The 27,673-nt window shown below is 41.4% G+C and overlaps 1 protein-coding gene across 1 annotated transcript; it reads right to left on the bottom strand.

Annotated features, from left to right (window-relative positions):
• Positions 1 to 27,044, bottom strand: LOC134866103 (polypyrimidine tract-binding protein 2-like). The gene is made up of 17 exons (XM_063886069.1): positions 26,940 to 27,044; positions 25,407 to 25,428; positions 25,000 to 25,051; positions 24,130 to 24,293; positions 20,671 to 20,742; positions 20,502 to 20,573; positions 20,256 to 20,414; positions 19,923 to 20,033; positions 19,453 to 19,621; positions 16,262 to 16,339; positions 15,098 to 15,210; positions 12,854 to 12,887; positions 11,598 to 11,690; positions 7,490 to 7,606; positions 7,274 to 7,373; positions 7,095 to 7,172; positions 1 to 2,037 (listed from the first exon to the last, which is right to left on the bottom strand). Exons 1-17 carry the CDS (start codon positions 26,945 to 26,947, stop codon positions 1,908 to 1,910), a joined length of 1,572 nt encoding a protein of 523 aa, XP_063742139.1. The 5' UTR covers positions 26,948 to 27,044; the 3' UTR covers positions 1 to 1,907.
• Between the last annotated feature and the right edge of the window lie 629 nt (positions 27,045 to 27,673).

The raw sequence follows: 27,673 nt of genomic DNA, 5'->3' as shown, positions 1-27,673 counted from the left end.
AAGAGAAAGAAGTGAGAGCGGCGAGACCTTTATTGACAGCTGAGGTACAGATGAGAGGCTTGAAGCTCGTCACACAAACACACACACTATCATTTGGGTTTGTTGGTAGAAAACACGTGTTTAATTTGGGCTAAATCTGAATTTTTACCACCAAAGAAAATGGGCTCAAGCAGAGCATTTATAACATCTCCTGAAAGAAAACGTGTTGCAGCTGAAGCACCAGAGAGGAGTTCCTCAGGTGGACCAGGGACCCAGTGTCTGTGTGTCTCTGCTTCCTGTGAGCCAGAGGACTGGGAGGACGAGCAATAATCAACAACACATCTGTTTCCACAGGTTTAAACCTGATCAACAGACAGTAGCAGTAAACACATCAGTTTGAAGACACATCACACCAAATCAGAACAGATTAAAGGCACATGTACTTTGGTCCCAACAGGCCTCCTCCCAAATCAAGAGAGAGAGACCAAGACCAGAATCACATGTTGAAACCTTGTCCATACAAAGCCTTAGCGTGCGGCTTGTCTGTGTGTGTGTGTGTACCCACTCACACACTGGTTTAGAAAAGAGGGGAACTTCTACAGGTGGCTCTATTCTTCAATCAAAGCTCCACTTTAGGATCCTCAATAGCATTCCATGTAAGCATGTGTTTATGAAATTATATTCAACATCACCATGAGCCTCAAAGAATGCCTTTAGACATCCTCCTAGAAAGGGTTTGTTAAAGCGTTCAATAAACTCCTCTATACACAGCTTCAACGTGATTGTTCCCCTACTGGAATAACAGCAACAAAAAGTGTGCCAGTTAAGAGCCTTTTTATATTTTCAAATTGCACGACACTGCACAACAAGGAACATGTGGTGTTGAAACTACATTTAAAGTGATTCTGTGTACTGCTGCAAGCGGTCTGTGTAGGTAGTGAACATGCCTACAAAGTATAAAAGTGTGTTGGTGATGTAAATGGGTCATATTTACATTGCAGATGAGCAGCATGAAATGCACTCTAAGCTTTGTGAAAACCCCATCTGATCCCTTTACTTTTATGTTGTAAATGTTTTTACTTACGATTTGAGTGCACAGAAGACATTTAGAGGAGTGAACCGGCACACTGAGGAACTATTTTAAAGACAGCTGTGTAGCGGGGCAGCAGCTGATAACTGCCAGAAGGAAAGAGTTGTCACCATGGTGGGGGGAGTCCATCATGACTGGTGTTTTGGAGTGACTACAAGAAATGATTGTATGGACAACAGCTGGTGGTTTGGGTTTCAAATCGGCATTTGCTTGGGGAACACAGAAAGTGGTTCAAGTAGCAACAAAATGAGAAATAACAGACCACTTAATACAGGAATCGGAGAAAAACAACACTACTACAAAACCCACAGGTGATCACTGGGTAGGGAAATACAAAAAAACAGCTGTTGGCTCTTGTAAAAAAAATCTAATCTAAAACTCTCCACTGCTTTAAAGTGAAACAGCAGGCTGCAAAGAAGCGTTCAACGTTCCCCAATTCTTTCAACGTTATCGTACCGATGGGCAGATTCTCAGAAAGCTGGGATCAGTGCATCTTAGACCTCACTACAGCCACGGGAGCTCCACTTCACAGGACTATCAGCCGCTGTTCGGAGCACAGAGGTGCTTACTTTGAAAACTGCCTTCAGGCCAACACTGAGGGTTGTTCTACTTCTACTGGTCAAGAAAATATGCTGTTAGGAAACTGGATTTCTCAATATTTAAAATTAAATATATTGATTTACTTTGTTTTGATGCTTTGGACATTAAAGCACATTTCAGTGATAAAACATTGTACTACTTAATCAGATGTGTGGGGAAAGTGCAGCAGAGGTTAACAGAAAATGTTAAAAAATAAAAAACAGTGTGGACGTCCTCCGTCAGGAGTCCGCTGTCAGGGTTAGATGGTGGACTTGGAAAAGGAAACTTTCAGATGGTGATTTCCTCCCATATCATAGTTGTGAAGGTCCATCAGAGTCTGGATGGCTTCCTCCACCGACGTCATCTGGATCAGGGCCATCTTACGGTCCCTGAAGAAGCAGCACAGACAGAGCGCTCAATATCATGGTGAGTAACTGGGAAACATTCCACATATTTCATCTTTCTGCAGGGAACGGATTATTCCTGGGGGGTAAAATCAAACCTACTGATTGTTAATGCATAGTATAGAGCAGGGGTGCCCAACCAGTCGATCGCGGTCTACCAGTCGATCGCGGGCTGAGTTCCAGTCGATCGTGAGAAAATGTTGTGTGTAGGCTATCCTCCTACTGTTGTGTAAAATAGGCCTACATTAAAACTTCCAACTTAAAACATCTTAAATAGGCACAATGAACTGCTGATCGCGTCAGGCAGTGTGTAGATTTGTACAGCTATAGTAAGGTAGATCAGACATAATCACAGAAAAAATCTCACGCGCTTCTTTCTATCTGCGCTTCTTTCTATCTGCGCTTCTTTCTATCTGCGCTTCTTTCTATCTGCGCTTCTATCTGCGCTTCTTTCTATCTGCGCTTCTTTCTATCTGCGCTTCTTTCTTTCTACGCTTCTTTCTATCTGCGCTTCTTTCTATCTGCGCTTCTTTCTATCTGCGCTTCTTTCTATCTGCGCTTCTTTCTATCTGCGCTTCTTTCTATCTGCGCTTCTTTCTATCTGCGCTTCTTTCTATCTGCGCTTCTTTCTATCTGCGCTTCTTTCTATCTGCGCTTCTTTCTATCTGCGCTTCTTTCTATCTGCGCTTCTTTCTTTCTACGCTTCTTTCTATCTGCGCTTCTTTCTATCTGCGCTTCTTTCTATCTGCGCTTCTTTCTATCTGCGCTTCTTTCTACGCTTCTTTCTATCTGCGCGCATGGTATGGTTGCTAGGTTCTAACAGGCCTCCTCTAACGAGTTTACTTCTGGCAAATGTCCAATCCCTGGATAATAAGCTGGATGAACTCCGTAGCAGGGTGGCATTTCAACGGGACATTAAGACCTGTAATGTTTTGGTTTTCACGAGACTTGGCTCGACCCCACGATACCGGACGCCGCCATTGCTCCACACGGATTCTCCATTCATCACCAGGACCGGACAATAAACTTAGGGAAGAGCAAGGGAGGAGGTGTCTGCTTCATGATTAACAACAACTGGTGCTCAGATGTGGAGATCATTTCTTCGGACTGTTCTCCCAGCCTAGAGCACATCATGATCGGATGCCGGTCTTTTTATCTGCCGAGGGAGTTCACATCGGTTGTTCTAACAGCAGTGTATGTTCCGCCGCACGCTGACAACAACACAGCGCTGGAGGAGCTGTATGGGATTATCGACAGGACAGAGACTTCTCGGCCAGAGGCCGCATTTATTGTGGCCGGGGATTTTAACAGAGCCAACATGAAGAAAGTCCTGCCGAAATACTATCAGCACGTCAGCTGCCCCACGCGCGGTGGAAATACACTGGACCATGTTTACACTCCTTTCCGGCATGGATATAAAGCCCTCCCCCGCCCCCCCTTCGGCAAGTCAGACCACATATCTCTTCTTCTGCTCCCCGTTTACCAGCAGAGACTGAAGAGGGACCGACCTGTGACGAGGACAGTGCAGCGTTGGTCCGAGCAGTCTGACTCTGCTCTCTGCCACTGCTTTGGCATCACGGAGTGGTGTGTGTTTGAGGAGGACGACATAAACACACACACTGACGCGGTCATTTGCTACATCGGCAAATGCATCGATGACGTCGTGCCGCAGATAACTGTACGGACATTCCCAAATGAGAAGCCTGATGGCATCCCTGGCCGTGCTCTCAAGGTGTGTGCAGTTCAGCTGGCAGATGTGTTCACAGACATTTTCAATAGGTCACTGCTCCAGTCTGTAGTCCCCACATGTTTTAAAGAGTCCATCATTGTCCCTGTCCCCAAAAAGACAAAACCCATCTGCCTCAATGACTACCGCCCAGTTGCACTCACCTCCATCATCATGAAGTGCTTTGAGCGGTTAGTCAAAACTTTTATCACCTCCTCCCTCCCTGACTCACTGGACCCCCTGCAGTTTGCATACAGGGCAAACAGGTCCACGTATGATGCCATCTCCCTCACCCTCCACACTGCCCTCTCCCACCTGGACCAGAGGAACACTTATGTGAGAATGCTGTTTATTGACTACAGTTCAGCATTCAACACCATTGTGCCCTCCAAGCTCATCATTAAGCTCAGGGACCTTGGGCTCAACAGCGCCCTCTGTGACTGGATCATGAGCTTCCTGACAGGCAGATCCCAGGCAGTGCGGATGGGGAACATCACATCCTCCACCTTGACCCTCAACACCAGAGCCCCTCAGGGTTGTGTGCTCAGCCCTCTCCTCTACTCCCTGTTCACACACGACTGCGTGGCCACACAGAGCTCCAACACCATTATCAAGTTTGCTGACGACACGACCGTCATCGGCCTGATCACAGACGGCGACGAGACGGCGTACAGAGCGGAGGTCAGAGCCCTGACATCTTGGTGCCAGGACAACAACCTCCATCTCAACGTCAGCAAAACAAAGGAGCTGATTTTGGACTACAGGAAGAGGCAGAGAGAGGCACACACACCCATCACCATCGACGGGAATCCTGTGGAGAGAGTCAGCAGCTTCAGGTTCCTCGGGGTAAACATCAGTGAGGACCTGACATGGACACATCACACCAGGGTCATATCCAAGACGGCTCGACAGCGGCTCTTCTTCCTCCGCAGGCTGTGGAAGTTCAACATGGACTCCAGGATACTCTGCAACTTCTACAGGTGCACCATCGAGAGTATCCTGACTGGCTGCATCACCGCCTGGTATGGCAGTTGCACCGCCCTCAACCGTAAGACTCTACAGAGGGTGGTGAAAACTGCTCAGCACATCACCAGGACGGAGCTGCCATCCATGGAGGACTTCTACACCCAGCGGTGTAGGAAGAAGGCCGGTAGGGATAATAAAGGACCCCAATCACCCCAGCAACAATCTGTTCTGTCTGCTGCCGTCTGGCAGACGGTACTGCAGCATCCGGACCAAGACCACCAGACTCAGAGACAGTTTTATACCACAGGCTATAAGACTGCTGAACTCCTGAGCTCTGTGAATCTCTACTCACATCTGTTTATAGTACACACATATACAGTGGGGCCAAGACCAAAGAGCTGTCAAAGGAGACCCGAGACAAAATTGTAGACCTGCACCAGGCTGGGAAAAGTGAATCTGCAATAGGTAAGCAGCTTGGTGTGAAGAAATCAACTGTGGGAGCAATTATTAGAAAATGGAAGACATACAAGACCACTGCTAATCTCCCTCGATCTGGGGTTCCACGCAAGATCTCACCCCACTGTGAGCAAAAATCCCAGAACCACACGGGGGGACCTAGTGAATGAACTGCAGAGAGCTGGGACCAAAGTAACAGAGGCTACCATCAGCACACACTACGCCGCCAGGGACTTACATCCTGCAGTTCCAGACGTGTCCCCCTGCTTAAGCCAGTACATGTCCAGGCCCGTCTGACGTTTGCTAGAGGGCATTTGGATGATCCAGAAGAGGATTGGGAGAATGTCATATGGTCAGATGAAACCAATCTCCATTACAACCGATGGGGCTCCAGCAATGATTGGACGTACTGCTGGGTTCATTGGATTGTGCAATTACCATTGTATAATTCACCAGCAAGGGTTGTGCGGGAAGATTTTAAATATGAAAGACGTGATGGATGTGGCTAACAAGATTGCCTGTTCTGTTCGGGCCAGGAGTCTGCGGAGGCGATTATTCCGTGCGCAACTGGAGGAGACCGGTGCAGAACACACAGATCTGCTGCTGCACACAGACGTAAGGTGGCTCAGCAGAGGTACATTTCTGGAACGGTTTTCTGAATTGTTGCCCGAAATTAAAGACTTTCTGAAACGTTCAAACCATGCTGAGTATGCACAGCTAGAAGACAGTCAGTGGCTCTTGGATTTAGCCTTTCTTACTGATCTGACTGACAAGCTCAATAACTTGAATCTAGAGCTGCAGGGTAAGAACCAACACATCATCAACATGATCAGCTCCATGAACACCTTTAAAAGCAAGTTACAGCTGCTATCAAGCAGGTTGCAACAGTGTGATCTGCGGAACTTTCCACACATGGACACAGAACTTAAGCGTCAGGGCAAAGACTGTGCGGAGCTTGAGAGTGCACGTCATGATGATCAAGTGCAAAGCATCTTGTCAGAATTGGACAGGCGCTTTACTGACTTTGCATCCATTGAGCCTGTTGTCAGGTTTCTCAGTTTTCCATTTGGGGAGAATATAGATGTGGATTGTATAACGTCCAAAGTGGCATCACTCTTCAACCTGGATAGCGGTGCTATTGAGAATGAGATCCTCACACTAAATAATGACATTGAGCTCAAATCAAGAGCTACACCTGACACAAATGTCCAATTCTGGAATCTAATGCAGAAAGAGAAGTACCCCAACCTCAGACAAACTGCAAAGAATTTGACTGCACTTTTTGGATCAACATATTTGTGTGAGTCTGCGTTTTCACATATGAAAATCATTAAGTCAAAATACAGATCCACCATGACTGATGACCACCTTGCGCCCTGCTTAGGGCTGGCACTCAGCTCCTACTGTCCGGACTATGAGAGACTAGCTTCCTCCTCTCAGTGCCAGAAGTCCCACTAAGGTAGAGAACCACTTTTCCAACTTAAATTAGGCATTGTATTAATTGGGTTGTATGTTGTTGTGTTGTTACGGGCCAGTCCTAGGCCTACTTGTGCTTATTCTTTGCAGACGTACTTTTACTTCAATAAATGTATTATTATTGTTAAAACTTGATCTTTGTGTCAGAAAATTGTGTTATTATATAGGTGCACAGTTAATTCTGGCTACGCTATGGCTTTCGATATGGCATGGTAGATCTCGACACACTTATCAACTTTAAAAGTAGATCTTGGTTCAAAAAAGGTTGGGCACCCCTGGTGTAGAGGATATTATGAGTCTATTATGACTATCAAAATGATTGAGTTGAATGTGCGTGCTTTGTAAGTTGAAATATTTCATAGATATACAAGGATATTCAAAGAGCTAAGGAGTGTTCAGGTGCTGAGATGTTTCTTACTGGAAAAACTTGAAGGCCTTGACAGTTCCTCCACTGTTAGAGAACAGAAGACGGAGGTCATCCTCTCCGACTCCATCCCTGGACATGCAGAGACAACAGTGTTAAAGCACAGGAGCATCAAGTGATCGCTACAATCACTCCACTAGCGGTACGACTGGTAGATGAAGAGGTTAGGTTACCGGACATTGGAGAGGTGAAGTGTTGCAGAGGGAGGAAAGATGTTTTGGAAGTTTTTGGAGCCTGGCTTCTTGAAGCGATGGAGAGGTGAGCCAGAGAAATCTGTCCAACACACACACACAGTATAGACACAATGAGCTGAGGAGCAAATTCTACAGACTGGACAAAAGGAAATAAACCTGGAATTGCTTTTTATCGAAGATGCAGATTCTTCTTACCCTTCGTTAGCAGCTGGTCGTCCAGCCCCTCCCTGGGCAGAGCCACGGTCTGATGCTTGGACAGCGTCACTCTCATCACTTTACCAAACACCTTTTGACCATTCAAGTGGCTCATAGCTAGACATGAGGACAAAAAGGAAATATGGATGAGTGATAAAGCATTTCCAAATATGCTGATACAGTATATCAGGCTCGCGTGTCTACTGTATGAAATCCATATAATGCTTCTATGGTTGAATAATACATTACCATGCTAAATATCTAGTATTGGTGTAGCACAGTGTTTCTCAAGCTTTTTTAGACCAAGGACCACTTAACCAATAAAAAAACACTCACGGACCACCTAACCCCCAAAATTTCACAAAACAATAGGCCTGCTTACCACTCCAACAGTATATTACAAATTACAGCCTAATAATGACAGCTTTATGTGACCTTCTCTATATCGCTCGTTCACACATTAAATCAACAATACAAATACAACTACGGATTCTACAAGCATTTCGTTCACATGCGATTTAAACGGTAAATGCTGATAGATTTTACACATCATATGAAACATAGTCTACATGTATTACTGAGTTTATGTCCGAGTGAACAGAGAGATATGCAAAATGCTGTGGATTTAAAAAAAATGTAATACAGTAAAACTATGGTTGCAGGCACAAGTTTGACAAATTTAACAATAAATACAAGGTAATTATTTACACTGTTACATTTACAAATAGCATTGTTTACTCACTCATACACTGCGTGTCTCTGTTGCTACCTAATGGGAGGAATGGTGCTGCTTGTGTTGAGACATCAGTGAAACAATGTCTGGATCCAAACTGGAGAGTTTTAGTCTCATATCACAGTCCACATTGATCCTGTTACGCTGCTTTGTTTTCAGACCAACAAGTGTAGAAAAACCAACTTCACAGTTGTAGGTGGTTGGAAACGGCATCAACAGTTTCAGAGCAGCGTCAGCCAGCTCTGGGTGCTCAGGCTGGACGTGGACCCAAAAGTCTGTCAAGCTTTTCTCTCTGAAAGTTGTCTTCAGTGTCCAATCAGATGGCCACAAGGCTGTCAGCCTGTCTTGATGATAGCTTGGAACTGACGTGTTCGATGTGTGTTTTGTCCCCAAATGGATTCCTGATTCACTCATAGCCTGCATCTGGTTCTGGGAAATATCTTGAAAGTGTAGGTCTTTGTGGCAGCCGGGTGTGGTTAGAGCGCCGGCTGCTGGGGTGAGGGGAGTGGCTCGGCCGGAGACCAGACAGCTGATCAGAATCAGGTAATCAGTCTTTTAATATAAAGCATGTTGGTAACCTGGTTCTGGTCTGTCTTGCAGTAGGCTGGGTCCTGGGAAGCCGACACACCCCGTCCTGGCCTTGCCCGTCCTGGAAGTGCCGGGGAGCTGTCTTTCGTTGCATGTTTCGTATGGAATAAACGCTATTATTTTTGCCCAACCCCGAACCCTTCTGTCTCTTACCTTCCACCTGAGCGATCCTGCTCACAGTCTTGTAGATGTTCCTTGAAGGCTGCAACTGTGCCGCCGTCCAGCTCTTCATCTGCAGCGAGCAGAAAATCCACAAGCGTCAGAAAACAGTCAAACTCCTGGCGATCCAGACGGACACACCACAATTCCATCTTGCGGCGTGCAAACTTCAGTATGGAAAAGCAGTTTTGTGTGTTCACTTCCCATTTCATCACACAGAGCTTTAAAAAGACGTGTGTTCAGTGCTTTGGTTTTTATTGTATTAACAATTTTCACAGACTCGTCCAGTACTGATTTGAGGCATGGTGGCATTTTTTTCACAGCCAGCTGTTCTCTGTGAATGCAACAGTGTGTTGCTGTGGCGCAATGTGCAACAGCAAGAGTGTGTTGCTGTGGCGCAATGTGCAACAGCAACAGTGTGTTGCTGTGGCGCAATGTGCAACAGCAAGAGTGTGTTGCTGTGGCGCAATGTGCAACTGCGCGTACGCGCTGCCAGTCCCTTTTGTTTCCCAGTCATTGCAGTTGCACCATCTGTGCAAATACCAACACATCGTGTCCAGTCGATATTATTCTGCAGGATGAAATCGTTGACTGAGTCCAAAATGGCTTCCCCTGTGGTGTTGGTCGGCAGGGAACGACAAAACAGAAATTCATCCTGCACACCGCCATCATAAATGTACCTTACAAAACACAGCAGATTTGCCTCATTCACGATATCAGTTGACTCGTCCAGTTGCAGAGTGAAAAACTGGCTTTGGCGTAAACGTGTGATCAGCTGATCTTTCCTATTTTCAGCCATGGCTGTTATTCGCCGCTGGACAGTATCATTTGAGAGGGGGACCATGTTAATTTCATAACCTTGGCAGCTGGTTTGACTAAATACTCACCTATCGAATGAGGTTTCCCTGTTTTTGCGATGAGAAGGGATACCCTGTATGATGCCTCTGTAGCCTTCGCATTTTCCCCCGTTGCAAAATACTGTGAAACCACCTTTGTCATGTTTTTTAAGTTCATCTCATCAACCAATGCTAAAGGTTTCCCGATGTATTCCTTGTGTTTGCTCTCAAAATGACGCTTGAGATTGGCGGGTTTCATAGCCTCGTTCGCCAACGACTCATAGCACAAAACACAGTGTGGATTGGGATCCTCTTCATCTCCAGTCCAAAGAAATCCAAATTGTATGTAGTCGCTGTGATATTTTCTCTTCACTTTAGCGCTGGACTTTCCGCGATCAAGCCGAGTTTCACAGCTTTCAGCCGGGTGGTGGTTAGACGGCGAACCGCTCTCCTGGGACTCAGTAACGCACACAAAATCACGTGTCGCTGCGGCTGAACCACTTGTAGTAGCTGAATCAGCTGCATCAGGACGATGCACCTTGACTGTCGCGTCAGATTTGTCATTTAATTTTCTTTTAACTGACCCTGTCTTTAGCCATCGATCCATCTTGTCAGTTGACAACTCAAATTGACTGCGCAAATCATTTATGACATAAGATCGTAACCTACGTAGCTACGAACCTACGTAGATATGCTACATCTATGCTACACTCTAGTCATTTAGAGACAGTTTGAGAAACACTTTCAACTTATAATATATTAAATTCAAATGTGACATTTTACCAATATACTCACGGACCACTAGGGGTCGCTCACGGACCACCAGTGGTCCGCGGACCACTCTTTGAGAAAGACTGGTAGCATAACCTTTATCTGCAACTGTGCAGAAATAAGGGCTTTTGAAATAAGAAAAAAAGTGAGAAAATTAAATAATTGGAACGTCTTAAATATGAAACAACTCTTTAAACTAGTTGCTAGAGAAATATATTGATTTCATTAACTTTGTTTCAAAATAGGTTTTATACGTTAAGCTGAGCACAAACTGCTGTAATAGTTCCCATTTCCTTTCAGAGAAAATGTTCATTTATTTCTGGAGTGGCATGTACGGTTTAAAATGTAGGTAGGAGTGGCTCAGCCGGAGGCCAGACAGCTGATCGGAATCAGGTAATGAGGGACTGATTAAAATTATGGTCGTAACCTGGTTCTGGGCTCTTTGCAGTAGACAGGGGCCTGAGTGAGGTCCGTTTCCCCTCGCACGCAGGACGCGAGCCACTAACCGCCAGTACCGTTGTTAAAGTACTGTTCTGGAATAAAGATTTCATTTTGTTTCGAAGCACCGAGTTGTCCTTCCATCATTGGGAACCTAGGTGTGAGCCCGAACGCTCACATATATATATTGGATAAAAATCCAGGGGGTCAGTGTGCATATCAGGACCTCACCATCTCATGTGCTTTAATAGACAAACACATCAAGTCTTGATTAAACTTCTTTTTCATATCAAAGAATGCAGAATTGAGTCCTAAACCCTGAAATGAGAGCATTGTACAATTTCCAGTTCCCTGGTCCGGAAGTTCACGTTTTCTTTAATGTGTTTTTGTTTAGATGTCTGAATTAAGGTCTGTGGTTAACACAAGTTGAAGACATCGTCATGTTTTGTTGTACGACATAAAGTAAGTCATTGAATACCCCGCTGGTGTGACTTATTGAGACTTCTCAGCGATGATAACCTCCGGGTCGGCCTATAGCAATAGGTCTTCTCTAGTGACTGATACCACTTCAGCACACACTCACCCAGCTGAGCCTGGTTGCCGTCGGACAGCTGGATCAGAGCACTGTCCTTTTTGTTGTAGAGGATCTTCACCCTCTGTACATCACCATACACTCCTGAAGGTAGAGAGAGAGAGAGAGAGCGAGAGAGGCAGACCAAGACAGGGAGAGAGAGTGAGAGAGAGAGAGAGAGAGGGAGAGAGAGAGAGCAGGGTGGAGTAGAGGACGAGAATGAGGACAGAACAGACAGAGCAGGAGAGATGGAGCCGACGAAGATAAAAAAGAAGAGGTGTGAAGGATGAAGGGAATAAAGTTAGTGCTAGAACGACAAATGAAAGGAAAAGATGGAATCCTCCCATTTGACATCCACTAGAAACTCAGGCAGACCCTTCTGTACAGCAGAGTGACTTAATTTTTCAACACTGCCACACCTCCGCTGAGATTCACCAACCACATACAATGCTTCAACTGCACAGGGTAGGAGAAAAATCCACTTTACAAAACCTTTGAAAAGACATGCACTAACTGCTGATAGAATATGTTGTAGAGACAAACGTACAATTATGTATAAAAAATGAAGTATTTAGGCCTTGATAATTAAGACTTTGAAAGATATAGGCGTATCCTCAAGTAGATTACACTGTTTCTATAAGCGTGAGGACAAACGTCTAATGTGAGCATCACGACGGGCCTAGTTTAAGTGTACGAGTTACTGTAAACCCAATGTCAAAGTTGTAGAAATTTCAATGAAAAGTGGACTATGAATATTCTTTATGAATCCAAACCTGGAGAAAAAAGGCAAAGAGACAGAAGGACTGTAGAGGAATGAGTCTTAGTAAAGCTCCGAACCATTCAAGGTTGAATGAAAGACTCAAATCTGTTGTAGTGACAAGCACTGTGAGTACAGTTGTCCTTATACAGTTTGTATACTTAAAGATGTTCCTGTGGTAATTATAGTTACTGCAAGCTGCAGCTGTGTTATATGCTAATATTTTGAGCATTATTATACTGTTGTGAACCTCACAATAACCTCAGTCTAAATGTAGAGGACAGCAGATTTATGGGAACACAGTATGGATGGCACAGGAAGGATTGTGGTGTCTTTGATCTCATCAGTTAAGAGATAAGCTGAGCAAACACAACATCCTGTGTAACGCACACGATAGAGGGAGGCTTGGAGGTACAGAGGAATATCGTGTCCACGACCTCACTGAAGAAAGTGAACAAAATTGGATTAACAGAGAGAGATATACGGAGAGAATAGAAGAGGTTGAACATACCGAAGAGGGTAAAGAGACTTTGAGGCGTGACCATCTTTAGAGAGAGAGACCGCAGAGCAGAGGACAGGAAGAGGAGGAGCAGAGGAGGAGGAAGAGGAGAGACGAAGGTAGAGATCAGACGCCCAGTGTTGGACGAGGGGGGAGGTGGTGGTTTCCATGGTGATGAGCAAAGATGGAAGGTTTGGGACGGGTCAAAATTGTCAAACCCAAAGTCAGGTTAGACCGGATTAAAAACAGTGAGGAGGGAAGAGAGGAGTATAAAACAATTAGAGGGGGAAAGGTTTCAGGGGAAGTTTATGACATTAAAGGATTTTTTGGCAAAGGGGAGAAAATAAATGTGTGAGGGAGGAGCAGAGGAGGGAAGAAAGGAGGCGGGGAAGGGAGAGAGGAGGACAAAAACCAAAGCAGAGGTCAGTAAACAGAGCATCAGTGGAACATCAACGGAGTCTGAATGATGCTGGTTCCATTCCCAACACACTCACACTCACACACACACACACACTTCTTCCACTTCTGTTTTCACACGCATATTTCCTGCTGGATGCATTCATCAGTGAGGTCAAGAAAGGATGGGTGGAAAATAATATATTTGAGAATGGAAAAATAAAAAAAGCATGAAATATATAAGTGAATGAGAGATGAACTGTGATTGGCAGGAGATATCAAACCAAAGGGGGCGGGACCATGGAGCAGAGGGACAACAAGATCACATGAGGCCACTGAAGGGGCACAAACAAAGCAACTTACATTTGATAACTTTATTGCAAAAAGATATATTCATAGCTTTTAAGGAAGTTAATCTTAAAAATAAATAAAAATCAACAAAACTAATAAAAAGAATGGACCACGCCATATTTCTTTTGATTCAGCGGGACGGTGGGCCGCTCAGTATTACCGGCGTCTATGGCTAATAAAGTAAGTTTCAGTAGTGACCAAAATAACACAGTACCATACCTTACAGTAGTTTTGCAGATTCTCCTGTCAAATGATACCTGCTTTTGTTTTATTTTAACTAAAAAATAAAGAAAATGTATGATTTCGATGGCAGGGTTATTGTTTAAATGTAATGTGTAGTGAAGTCAAGTGTGTATTTCACAGAGTTGGTAATCAATCGTTCATATAACAGTTTTGTACAGTTATTTAATACATTTAGAAACCAAATGCTATACTTTAATATGTATTAAATTATTTGATGGGGAGGAGTGGAGTATTGACTGAATCTATTGGTATCGTTATAACTTTATGGGTACTGGTGTCATCCTTTTTTACATCTTGTTTTCCAGGAGTATAAAATAGAACTTTGTCCAGTTCTCAAGCAAACTAGGTTTAAACAGTAAGAATGTGTGTTTTGTGTTGGTGTTTCTAATGCTACCTGGCGATGGGAGAAGTGTACTGCATAAAACTGACTTCATTCTGACCAGAGAGCTGTCCATTTGATGACACAGTTGAGAAAGAATGAATACGTGACTGAAAATCTATCCCCAGGACTCAACACTCACAACATGGCCACACCACACCACACCCCCAAGTGTATGCTGCTGATCGGTCACAGCCAAGATACAAGATCCGTTTACTAGAGGGGGCAGAAACGTGACTCCACTACGGAGTCTTGACAGAGGAACAGAGAGAAAACAGAGAGGAGGACACTGATGGAGAGATGGAACACAGATCAGATAACAGATACTGTAGAGGAACAGATAGGAGTAGGTGCACGTTTAGAGAAGAAAATGAAACCCACAACAAACTGAAATCTAAGATAAAAGTATGTAAGGGGGGAATTTAGCTAAGAGACAGCTAGAGCTTCAAAAAAACAACTTTGCACATCTGATAGACACATAATGTGCCAAAGAGTCAGTCTCTCTCACGGACACACACACCTTTGTTAACACTGTAATACAGTAGACCTATTAACTGTGAAGACAGTCTTCAGATTCCATCTGAGAAGTTCTACTGCTTAGCATCTTCTAATAGGGTGTTTGTGTACACTGATGAACATAAATAACTATTTACCTGCCCTAAAATAGGGGTTGACCCATGGTTAACCTGTGACAATATTCTCTAATTATACTACACTGACCAATTCTGGGTGAACAAACACACACACAATCACACACCCACACAGGAAAACATACTTCAGTTAAGCAGAAAATGATCCAGTGGTGTCGGTTAAATAGTTGAAATGAGTGATTTAGAGAGGAGATCGCAGATACTCATTGAGTTGAGTTTCGCTTATTGCATGTGTACCTCTTCATTCAGGTTGGATGCCAACAGGACTCCGGACACTCCGGAGCCGGACAGAGCAACACGACCAGCAGCTGCTGCCGCTGCCGCTGCAGCGCTCAGAGGACTGATGGCTCCTGGTAGCAAAGCACAAAACAATCAACAGGTAAGAGTCACACATGACATACAGCAGCAGAAACCACAAGACCAACACACTTGTTGACGCTTACTGCAACAAAAAACAAACCCAAAACAAATGTAAATCTAAGACGGATTGACAATTATCTCAAAGTGCTACAGCAGAAAAATAATGCAAAGAAATCTGAAGCAAAAAAAAAGATAAATATAATCAAATGAAGGATGGAGATGTGCTTGCTTCCTCAAATCAAAGAGATGGTAAGCTTTTCATCATTGGTTTGCTTTTGAACTAAACATAAAGGAAAGTAATCCTGATCTAACCTACATGATTATTTATTTGCACAAAGCAACATTTGCTAAAGCCCGGAGTTTCCAGTGGTAAACGAACCTGCCCTAGTAATGAATATCATCTGCACTGAAATGTGGACGCTGTTTTTTAGCAAATTGAGAATTATGTCATCTACCAACTCTCTACCTAAACAAATGTGAACATAAGGGAAATCCTAAAATGGATTTTAGATCATTTGGATTATTTACTGTCCTTTTGTAGTGTAATTTGTTGAATTCTCTCACAAAGCATTACCTTAACATTTAAACCATAAATGCTATTAAATTAATCATTATTCTAACAAAAAATCCAATCTTGTGCCATTTACCTTTCACTTAATTCAAACATGTTTCGTATAAAAAACAATGTGGACCAGTAACAATCATAGAAGTATCACTGTGTATATTTCTCAGAGGAACAGCACAACATTTTTTAAAAAAGGTAGAAAAGACTGCACTGAACTGTTATCAAACATAACATAGAATTCCGGCACACAGTCACACAAACAAAGGATTGTGCAACACAACCATTTCTCATGATTATGACTTCTATAAACCTGAACAAAATGTACTTTTTGTGAAAATACACAAAAGTTCCAGCGCTGGCACTAGAGAACGATCGTAGGAAATGACACGACACAGGGCAGCAGCATGACAGAAGGAGCAGAACAGAGTGATGGAAACACAATTATACATTTTTAGGAATAAAGAAAATATAGGTACCTCCACCCTGCGAGAGGGAGAGAGAAGATGAGTATCCCCCTCCGCTCGAGTAGGAAGCTAGAGCTCCGGATGGGGTACCTAAGAGACAAGGACAACTGGATTTATACCACAAGACACTGATGTAGTGTAGAAACACCAAAACTGACACTGACAGTCAAAAATAATTGAAACTGTGACAGTACTATACTGTGAGAACAAGTATAAAGTGAATATAAAGTGAAATACCTCGACACAATGACAGTGCACTTATACATCAAAAACACAACGAAAGTATGAACTCAAGTGGAATGTTGTTTAGTTATTTTGAAAAAAGATAGCATTCCAGGTATTATTTTAAACACATGTAGACTTTGAACTGTTTGAGATACTGAGAGAGTGTGTGTCCTGTTAGAGCAGGGATTCCCAAAGTGGGGGTGCGCAAGATGAAACATGTAATGGTGGTCTGGTGTAAAAATATTACAGTGTTGTTTTTTTTAAATGGGATTTTTCCATAGACTATATCAAAAAACAGGAACAATAAACATTTCCTTTGTAATCCCTTTTATTTTAAATAAAAAAACTATAATTTATTAGTTTTTGATAGAAACGTAGAAGAAGACAGCCACTGTCGTCTACGTTTCACTGTAGGCTAGGATATTTGCGCGCCAACTCGTTTCATTCATTCTTTCAAATATGATTAACTGGCTGAAAGCAGGGAAACTGTCAAGTGGAACGTCCCATGACAAAGTTGTTAGTCATGAAGGAGGAGAGGGACCAAGAGAGAGTGAGGATTTGGAGGCAACAGAGACGGAGAGAATAGGAACGAATCCGAGAGAAGAAAATGAGCGGGAGTCAGGAAATGATAGATCCTCGTTTTTATTTATTCTCTCTGTTTCTGAGCCCATGCTCTATAATGTTGTCGATCCTTGCAATTTTTCTTTGTTGCATTATATTGAAACTTTGTTGATGTTGTTATCGTCATGCGTGTTCTGGGTATTTGCACATGATTAAACATGAGTCTTTATATGGCGATAAAACAAAGCTTTATTGCGGGTTTTTTTGTTGCGTTTTTTTGGGGGGTGCGTCAACCCGGTTGGGACGTACAAGGGGGTGCGCCGCAAAAAAAGTTTGGGGACCGCTGTGTTAGAGAGTGCAGAAGTGCACATTTTATTGTGGTAAGCCTTTGTTAAACGTATAGACATTTGAGAAAAGATGGGCACAGTTTAACATAAGTTCCGATGATTTTCATAGGCTGCGGTAACACACTAATGTCCAACACGAGTTTCAGAAAACAGGTTCTGGGCTGTTTATGCTAATGGGTTGTATTACTCTCATAGAAGGTACGTGTACAATGTTGAAATGTCGAAAGCTGAAAATTAATAGATAGTACATTAAGATTTGCATTAACAAACAAACAAGTAGTAGAGCTTAAACCAGTGCAAGCATCACTACCAAGTTTTCAATGTCTCCACGACTGTCTTAACTTGGCTAGATGGCAATGGTAACTTACGCTAAACACAAACTGCTCAGGAGGAGAGCACAGGTGAAATGCACTTGTTTATCAAATAAACTGTTCGCTTGTTTGCATGTTGAACCACAATCACCCCCTAATAAAAAAAACAGTAACAAAGATGTTGGCGTTGGGAACTGATGGAAAATACACATGAAAGGGTAAATAAATAAATACATGGATAAATATAGGAGCATGAATGTTGTTAAATATGAATCTGATACTTATAAATTATTAAGAAACAAAGTCCATCATATATGCAAAAACATAGGTGAGTCATATTGATCCAGCAACAGGATACTCTCGTGACGCAGCACAGTTTATTGATGTATATATCATAATTCATTTACGTGTACATAGACTCTTCTTGCACTACTTTTTATTTATTTACTTGCACTATTTTTGTTGGTTTTATGTCCTGTATATATTATGTTGCATTGTTGGAGGAGCCTGGGACTAAAGTTTTTCCTTGCCATAGCTACACTGTGTGCACATAATAAAGCCTTGAACCTTGAAATCTTGAATCTTTTTCCCCCTCCACCAAAGCCTTCACCATACAGTGACACAGCAGCTGCTGTGGAGGACAATGTGGACACAGGGAGGTTATTCATACACAGGGAGGAGATGTCTGTCAGTGTTACAATGGAAACGGAAGGATGCTTTATCACCCAGCTGCTGTGTCATGGACATGGAGCCTATTTCTTAAACCATGCTATATGTATGTGTGAGCATAGAGCCGAGTTATGATCGGTCATAATATCAATGAATGTGGTGATGAATGAACTGTTTACCGTGAGATTTCCAGCATTCTTTGGGCCATAATCGCGCACCCCTACAAATACTTTAAGCTATTCTAGTATGCCCGAACAATACACAGCCGGGTTTTAAGAATAGGATAATGTCACTATTTACTGTTCTTCAGTCAGTGTGTAGAGCAATGTTGATTTAAAATGACAATTTGAAAGTTGGATATTTGTGAACATGTTTTGTGTATATATTCATAATTTAAGATGTAAATTAATTCCAGTTTAGTGTTACTTTTAAAAATACGGTTGTATTTGTAATACTTTCTATTTGTATTGTCTCATTTGGTGGCATCAATGTGTTCATACCGACACAGGAGCAGTTGCTATAGGGCCTAAAATGTATCCCTTAAGGCCAAAATAATAAGATCCTCACCCACTTAAAAAAAAAAAGGCCTTTAATGATTATTATGTCACCTGCAAATTGGATATTGAACTTCGGCAGTGTTGTGTTTCTTCGATAATTGTTAGTGTGCTAGGATTTTATAGCTAAACTCTCATTACCAATATCTATGACTGATCAGTGATGAACAAGGAGGGCTTAGTGATAAAACAGAAAAGCATGTGAATAATATTGGTCATATTTGTAGATAAAGTATGTCAAAGAACAAACATTAATGACTATGTTGACTCTTATTAGAAATTAAAAATATAAAGATAGGAGGAAGCATGTGACAAATAAATATACCTGTGTTTATAAATTAGAAAATCTATCTATATGTTATTTTATGTAGTGTGAGGCACCCTGGTCTTTGCTAGCACTAGCAAAGGCACACCTTAGAGGGGGTCTTTATAGTGGATTGAGGGGGGCATTTGTGTGGGAGTTCAGTATTATAAATACTCCATTGGGATTCATGAATGGATGTAGTGTAGATAGACAACGACAGAAGTGTATTTACCCAATAAAGAGTGATCCTTATTGGCTGACTCTCCGTCTCCAGTAGGAAGGTCAGGTCTGGTGTAGTCTCGACTCTTATCATTGTTGTATTTCACGTTGAGGTTGACCAATTTACTGAAGTCTATCCGCAGAGTACAACATGAGTTATAGATGTTCTGTCCATCCAAAGACTGGATGAGGAGGAGCGGGATAAACAAACAATTATTTCAACATCTCATTTATTAATTGTTTGTTCTTTACATGAACAAACAATCTTGAATTCCTTTTTTTTTTAAATGAAAGATTTGTGCCCTTGATAAATACTAAGCTGGACATTTAGAGTTATTAATCTCGATGGCTGATTTATCTGTCTACGTTCAAAGCCAAACATGGCTTAAACGCAAGACGTTCACTGCGATATGTATTAAAACAGAATAACCATATATCAGTTGACCAGAATGTGTGTGTGTGTGTGTGTGTGTGTGTGCCTACCAGTTTAGCTTGTTGTGCATTGACGGGGTCACTGAACTGCAAAAGAGCCTGAAACTGGTTGTTCTTGGTGAAGGTTATGATCTTCATTACGGTCCCAAACTTACTGAAGATCTGCAAAATTCCAAGAATTCAAAGTGGAAAAAAACATCACAAAGCTAGGATATATACCTTTAAGCTATGCACACAAACAGCTATCACATTATCACATAACGTCAAATAATATATGCTTTTGAAAGGCAAAATTCAATTCAAAACATTATTCATAATCAAAAAGAAACAAGGATGTGGTTGTTTGTACCAATGGTGGGTCTAGACAACATGTTCAGGTTTTACCTGTTGTAGAACATCAAGCGTGACAGGATAAAACATGTTGTCGATGATTATTCGTAGGACAGGGCTGGGGGGTGGAGCTAGGTCCAAAACGCCAGGGTCAGAGGATGGAGAGCTTCCATCCTGAACAGCTGACACCGCCTGCAGCACTGCTTGGGCCCTCTGGAGAGGAACAATGGATATATTATGGGGGAAAGGCCCTCAAACTGGTTAAGCTAAAGTAAAGTGTATAAATATATCTCTGTGTACCTGGTTCAGAGCTGAGTCTGTTTTCAGTTCCTTATGGTTAGAGTACTGGATGAAGACAGGAGTGTTTCGGACCTAAATAGAATAGGATCCATTTAATAAGCAATTCATTTAGCAGATCAAGAGATTAAAGTAGAAATAATAATCAGTGCATCAGGAAAGGACCACACACCTGTGGCGTGACAGCTGTGTAGTAGTTCACCATAGTGATGGCTGCTTCTTCTGTACCCAGCTCCAGAAAAGCCTGAAAAACACAGCAATATTTATCTTTATGCGAGTAATAAATCATCCTCAGGGCAAATGTATTATTGTCTTCTTTTTGTTTAGAGAAGGAACATTTTATTCAGCTGGTTCTACATGTCATTACCAGGCTGTCCTGGTTTAACTTCCCTGAGGCATTGTCTGCTGGGATGTAGTTGCAGGGTATACAGACATTTTTAAGTTGAATTTAATACCTTTTTTAATACCTTCACAATATTTCTTAATACCAACACCGACTTCTCAAACTTCAGTGTTGGGGGTAACTAATTATAAAGTAACAGATTACTGTCTTTTGTTACTTAACTTTCTGAGTGAGTAAGTGTAGCAATGCTTACAATTGAAATCAAGTAGCTATTATTACAGTTACTGGGTACTTTGTTACTTTTTTGCCTCAATAAAAACACTGACCTACGTATACACAATTATTTGTTATTTAATCCTAACCCAAGACAAAAAGTTAATTCATTGTTATGTGTAGGAAGAGCACACACCACTTCTCCAGTGCTACACTCTTTCTTTCACTATCATTCTATTTCAATGAAGACACAATGACAAATGAACATCAGAAAAGGTTTAAAAGTTTAAAAACATAAATGTTTATTTGAAGGAGTTCTGTTAAAAGTGACGAGTAATGAAATAATAATAATTCCTTTCCAAAAGGAGTTCCATCACAATCTAACAAGGTAATAACTTAACTTCAACACTGGACTCAAAAACTGCCCAACACTGACTGACTGACTGACTGACTGACTGACTGACTGACTGACTGACTGACTGACGGACGGACAGAGGGACAGACAGAGGGACAGATAAAGGCTCTGTAGAGTAAGGTAGCAGTAAGGAGAGCGAGAGAGAGAAAGTTACAAGTGCCTCAACCGTTCAGCCTTTTCCTCTATTATTTTGTCCATTTGTAGCAATTCAGCTTTTTTGTCTTTGAATCTTCTGCGAAGAGTGTTAGACCTTGTGATTAGCTCGACCATCTTCGTTCCAGTCTTTCCCTCGGCCATCTCAGCTAACCTGTCTGCGTCTATTGGGAGTCACACTGCTGAAGATCCAGTGATGCTTCCGTTGGTCCTCCAGCTCATCCTCCGCTGCTTTCCTCTTGAGTTGTTGTGTGGCACTCTCCTTTTTTCGTTCATGTTCCAGGTATAACCTATACTTTGACCTTGCTGAAGCAGCAGAGGCCAGGAGCTCCTTGGTCAAAGGCACTTTTAGAATGCCACCAGAGCCACTGACCTCATCACAAATTAATCTAAGTGCTTCAAGAGATTTGCCAAGAAGGTTGCACGTTTCCACCTCCTTGTTTATTGAGAAGCCTCTCTCTACCGTGGCTTGTCCATGGGACAGGAGGGAAACACTTTGGCAGAACCTTAGCAGTTCAGGGTGGGACGTGCTGAGTTTGGAGTGCAGAAAGACATCCAGATGCCGCTTCAGTGGTCGAAAGGATAAAAAGTTAAAATAACAATTTATAGAAATAAACTGCATTTAGTATCCAGACAGTAATATATGCTTCAAAATTGAGCATTCAGACAACCTTAGCCTACAATTATGGCAATACATTTTCCTAGGGTACAATGCGAGCAAGGTGTTGGGCTACATATGACAGTGATATAGGTCATTGATCAAACCTGAGGCTAAAACGTAGTTCAGTCAGCTGCTTTGTCAGAGTAGTAGCCTATTTAATTCATTGGTTCTCAAACTGCGACTCCCTACAGGTGATATTCTGGAGTTTCCCTTTTTATGACTAGGTTAATAATCATTCAACATATATAATAAAATATTTAAAACAACATCCCTATAATTTAAGTTTGGCTTTATCAGATCAATGCATAACCTTCTGATTAAGCATTACAGTAAGGTTATAACACTTAGCCCATCACAAGCCATGCTACTGTAGGTCAATGTTAGTCACAATGGTGGTACCTGCAAGCCAAATTTGAGAACCACTGGGCTAGATATTGAGCCAATATGAAAGGTTGAGCATGACCCTGTGGCCTGCCTGCTCTGCTTCTACTTTGTGGCCTAGACTGGAGCTATTAACCTGAATTAGTAGGTATATTTATTTTGCAGGTACTCTACTCCAACTTCCATAAAGTAAATAGCTTTGTCGGATGATTACAGCCCTTTTAATTAAATAAATTTGCCAATATTATAGCTACTATTACAGAAAATCCACAGTAGGTTAAATCAATTAAATCATCACAAATCCATGAAAATGTTCAAATGCAAACAATGCCCCTATGTTAGCATATACCAAAGATTATAAGAAAATATACTTACTTTGATATGCTGCAACAGGTCAACTGCCCTCACATGTCCCATGAATTCGAAACCAAATTACCTTGATGTCACACAACCTTCCTCCAAGAAACGAACGTGTATGTCCATCTGTTTTCTTTTAAACATGTATTAAGACTTTCGTCGACCATGAGTACGAACGGTCCAGCTTTGTTGAACTTGCAACTACTTTCTTCTTAAAGAATTGGTGCTATACCAAATTTGATGATGTAGCTCGTCTTGTCCTTGCCACACGCAAAGGATTTTGCTATCTCTGAATCAGTAAACATGTTCTGGAAGAGCTCTCCTATCCCCTCATTAGAGTTGTAGGAGTGGTGTTTAGTCGCTGTTTCCAAGCACCACAGAACTTCAGCTCGCAGCGTCGAAGTGGGGCATAGAGTTTGCTGTCTGACGTCTGTCGTATGCCTACTCACGGTGATGGTAGGCCTACCGCTGGCAGTGGCTTGCAGCAGAGCGGTGTAGGTTTGGGGGAGAGCGGTGGTTTTCGGTGATGTAGCCGTTGCGCTAGCGCAACAACATCGAAATTGGTAGTTGCTCACTACGTCCGCGCATTCTTGTTTGGTGGCTATTAGACTCCATGTGTGACCTGACGGCATTCACTCCCATCCAGGTGATATTTATTGTCTTTTTACAGACGTTGCAATAAGCCTCTCGGCTGTTACCAACTACTGGCCTAAGCCAGTCTTTGGATCTCGAGTCCTCTAACCAGAGGTCCGAAAAATTACATTTCCCCATGACTTCAATAATAGCAAACTAACTTTTGGCAGCAAGCCAGCCGTGTAAGCTATCAAGTTGAAGCATAAAGTCGCCATGCACTGACGTCACATCATTGATATTGTTCACGTCCTACTCGCACATATAATTTATATAATATAGGCTAATTAAATTCTCGAGATTTTTAGGAGATCTGCACTTAACACAAATGGAAAAAAAACTCATAGTTGGATAGTGGTTCAAAAATGTAATACCTCGTCAGTTGACGTTTATTACTTTTTAATGGCCTTAATTTTTGCTAATTTCATTTACTACCTTTTACAACCCCGCGGACACCCTGAGTTGTGTCAAAGTTTACCTGGTTCTTCCCCTTCAGCATCAGTATGTTGGTGACCTTTCCAAAGGGCAGCCCCAGAGCAATAACTTCAGTCTCTGACACTTCATTGGGAAGTTTCCTGATGTGGAGGACTCTGGAGGGAGGAGATTCGTCCAGACGCTGTTTCTTGGTGTCACTGCCGTTTGCTGCACATTAGCACAAATAGTATTTAAAGACATTAATCAGAATATGGCTCCACAAATCTGAATTCAAAATGAAGTCAGTAAGTATACTAGAATAAATGATGACTTCTGTTTAGCGGCCTTATTCCTGGTATTATACATAATGGCTCACTAATCGTTTGCTGGAACACTTGAAAAGAACACGGCCTAATAACAATTAATAACTTGTGCTTTTCCTCCATTACAAGTCAAAATGTCTGCTGGGAAATTGGCCGTTCATTATTTAATTGAAAGAAGAATATTTTGCTATTATTTTAATAGTCAACCTAATGTTAAAATCACATTCAACAGCTTATGTTTTTATTTTAAAAATGTTTGGTATTTGAGTGAGAAGATTTCATTTTCCAACTGTTTGATATTTTAGCCCAAAACTCTAGATTCCCTCTGGTTGTAATTTGTGTGCTTACAGATACAGAAAATACAATTATTAAACATATCCAGTATGCAAGTTTTATAGCATACAGTACGCTGCTTATTCAGCTCCCTTTATTCATGATTCCAGTGTTTTCTGATCTGTGCAGGAATGTCATTCAATAATCGGAATCTTAAACAGCCTTTGTCATTTTCGAATCCACTGACAAACATATACCACCAATGGAACACTTGTCTACCACTTCTCCATGTTCTAAAACCATTGACTCCAGCTGTGATGTGTTAGGGTTGAACCTACCGGTCATAGAGGGAGGGCTGCTGCTGTACATGTTGAGCTCATCTGAGCCTCTCTGGATAAACAAAAAAAAAAAAGGAAAAATAAAGTAAATGTTTATTCTCTGTGACAAAATACTACTACACATCATACTGTATTCATCCTGGCTTGTCTGAACTGCAATGTACACATTGTAACATGCAGCAGCAGACAAAGTGTGACTTAAGTTACACCTTCTGCTATACTACCATTCCACAGAGGTTAACATTAATCTTTTTAGTATCAAAGCCAACACTATATATCTTTAATTTACTTTCCCCATTTTTATAATAAAATTCAACAAATGCCAATCTTTTCCCAATATGTGAACAAAACCACGTAGAAAATGCAAGTGTGCAAAGTCAAAGATGGTAAAAAGAAATTCTGCTTGCCTTCACACCAACTGCAACATCACTGTCAATGGAGGGAATGCAGGGAAATTAAAACAAAAGAAAAGCAAATAAAGTTAGGAATACTAAAGTAAAGCAATTTGGATAAAAGTCATGCATTATACAGAATTAGACACGCTCAACATTTTCCATCACTCCGTTAAAGGAATGGATAAAACATCATAATGAAGGCTAAGCTATTTTAATCACGCAGAATTAAATCTGAAGACTTAAATTCTAAAACAATCAGTCGTGTAAAGTAACAGAAGCACATTTATTCAAGTACTGTACTTACACTACAAGTACTGTTGTACTAGTAGAGGAGGTACTTTTACTTTACTTGAGTATTTACATTTTTTGCTATTTGTACTTCTACTCTACAAAAATTCAGAGGTAAATTGTGTACTTTTACTCCACTATTTATTTAATACCGTTAGTTACTTTACAGATTTAATGCTTTGAAATATAATCAGCCCTTAAATCAGACTTTAGTTCACCTGCAGTAAATCCAGCAGCTACCCTGCAGTATACAAAGCCATTCAAACTAGCTGCACCTTTACCAGCTCTGAGAACACTTTAATGATCAATCATTATAAAACATATCAGAGATATTATTCTGAAATGGACCAATCAAACAATGACTACTTTTACTGTCGCTACTTTAAGTACATTTAGATGAGAGTACTTTCTACTTTCACTGGAGGAACATTTAGAATGCAGGACTTTTACTGTGACAGAGTATTCCTACACTCTGGTACTTCTACTTTACTCAAGTACAATATCTGAGTACTTCTTCCATCTCTGATCATTATTAAATCGGCAATTATTATAATTGCCGATTTAAAACGACCCCACATATTTTAGAGTTACAATAATCAGTTGTTTTTTAATGTCACTGATCAATATAATTTCCATGTGTCGTTTCATTATTTTTCAGTGTGAAATTACCTTCTTCTTATTGGTTGATAACTTTGTGTGAGGTAAGCTCCAGACAAAGGACTTTAATTAACTGACAGGTGCGCGTACCATGTCGGATATGACATCAATATCAGATAGCTGCTGTGGTACATTATTGTTACACAAATTACAATAATATGCGGTTTATTATGCAAAAATTAATCCTTACCGGTAACGTTACCTATTTTTGCTTCAATCCCAAATTAGTTAACGGTAACTGGCGCACGAGAGAAGGTGATGCTTAACTACAGTAACAGCTTTTTGCTAACTAGCTTGCTACCTATGACTTTGCCGAAGTCAGGACACCCAAATGATCCGTTAAAATGCTATTAAACCATGTCCTACCTTAATTTTACCGTTCTCTGCCGGCAAAACAACATTAATAGACCACATTTCTTGGTTGGGAGTTGGCTTCTAGCTAACGTCATGTTCTTCGTAATTTACAGTATCAGGGTTCGCAGCTGAGCTAACAGTTAACATGTCTTAAATTATGCACGGGGAGCAGTCCATTATGTTCATGTCCAAGCACAGCTGTGACAAATGTACCTAAAAGTATTCATTTCAATAAAAAATGTTTACCCGTCCATTGCAGCTCTTTGTCCTTTTCTGTCTGATGATATTTCAGCTCAATTCGATGCATGTGAGCAAAATGGGCGTTCTTCTTCTTCGTTTGTTTTAATGGCACCTTGGAACCAACAGCAACGTTAGATGCATTACCGCTGCCTAACGGTCAGGAGGTGACTGCCAGTATTCATTCATTACCCAGTCTGTAGCGCGTAAAAATAAATGATTGCGCATGCCTTAAGAACTATTAGGTTCTTCAGCTCCTGAATTTCCTAAAAGAAAATATGCTTTTATATAAGTCAGCATTCTACACACTTGGTTTAGACGTATAGGCTGTTTTGGTGATGTATTTGCTTTTTGGTTTATATTTAGTCCAAATTCGTTCTTCTTTTGAACAAATATATTATTTTAGTCTTTAATTGCTCCCACTTGTTGTCACAAAATTAACTTTCCGTCAAACACAGTATTTGAGAAGCATAGGCATTGAAGTAAATTAATTCTTTTTTTTTGACACTTGATTTTTTAAAACCAGATATTCTGTTTGCTTTCACTGCATACATACAAGTAAAACAACTTTTGTAAAGTACACTATTGTATAATTTAATGTGGAATCCCTAGACAAGTATGTACTGTGTTTTTACTCTTTTTTGACAGTCCAATAGGTGTACACTTTTAATCCATATACTGTGGTAAACAAAACAAGATCAGATTCAGTTAAAGGGGCAGCTCTGATTTGTAAACTATCCTGC

Source organism: Eleginops maclovinus, chromosome 6 (genome assembly GCF_036324505.1).
Source record: "Eleginops maclovinus isolate JMC-PN-2008 ecotype Puerto Natales chromosome 6, JC_Emac_rtc_rv5, whole genome shotgun sequence".
Taxonomy (NCBI): Eukaryota; Metazoa; Chordata; class Actinopteri; order Perciformes; family Eleginopidae; genus Eleginops; species Eleginops maclovinus.
The sequence above is the reverse complement of the archived record's forward strand: the minus strand, read 5'-3'. Positions and strand labels throughout refer to the sequence as shown.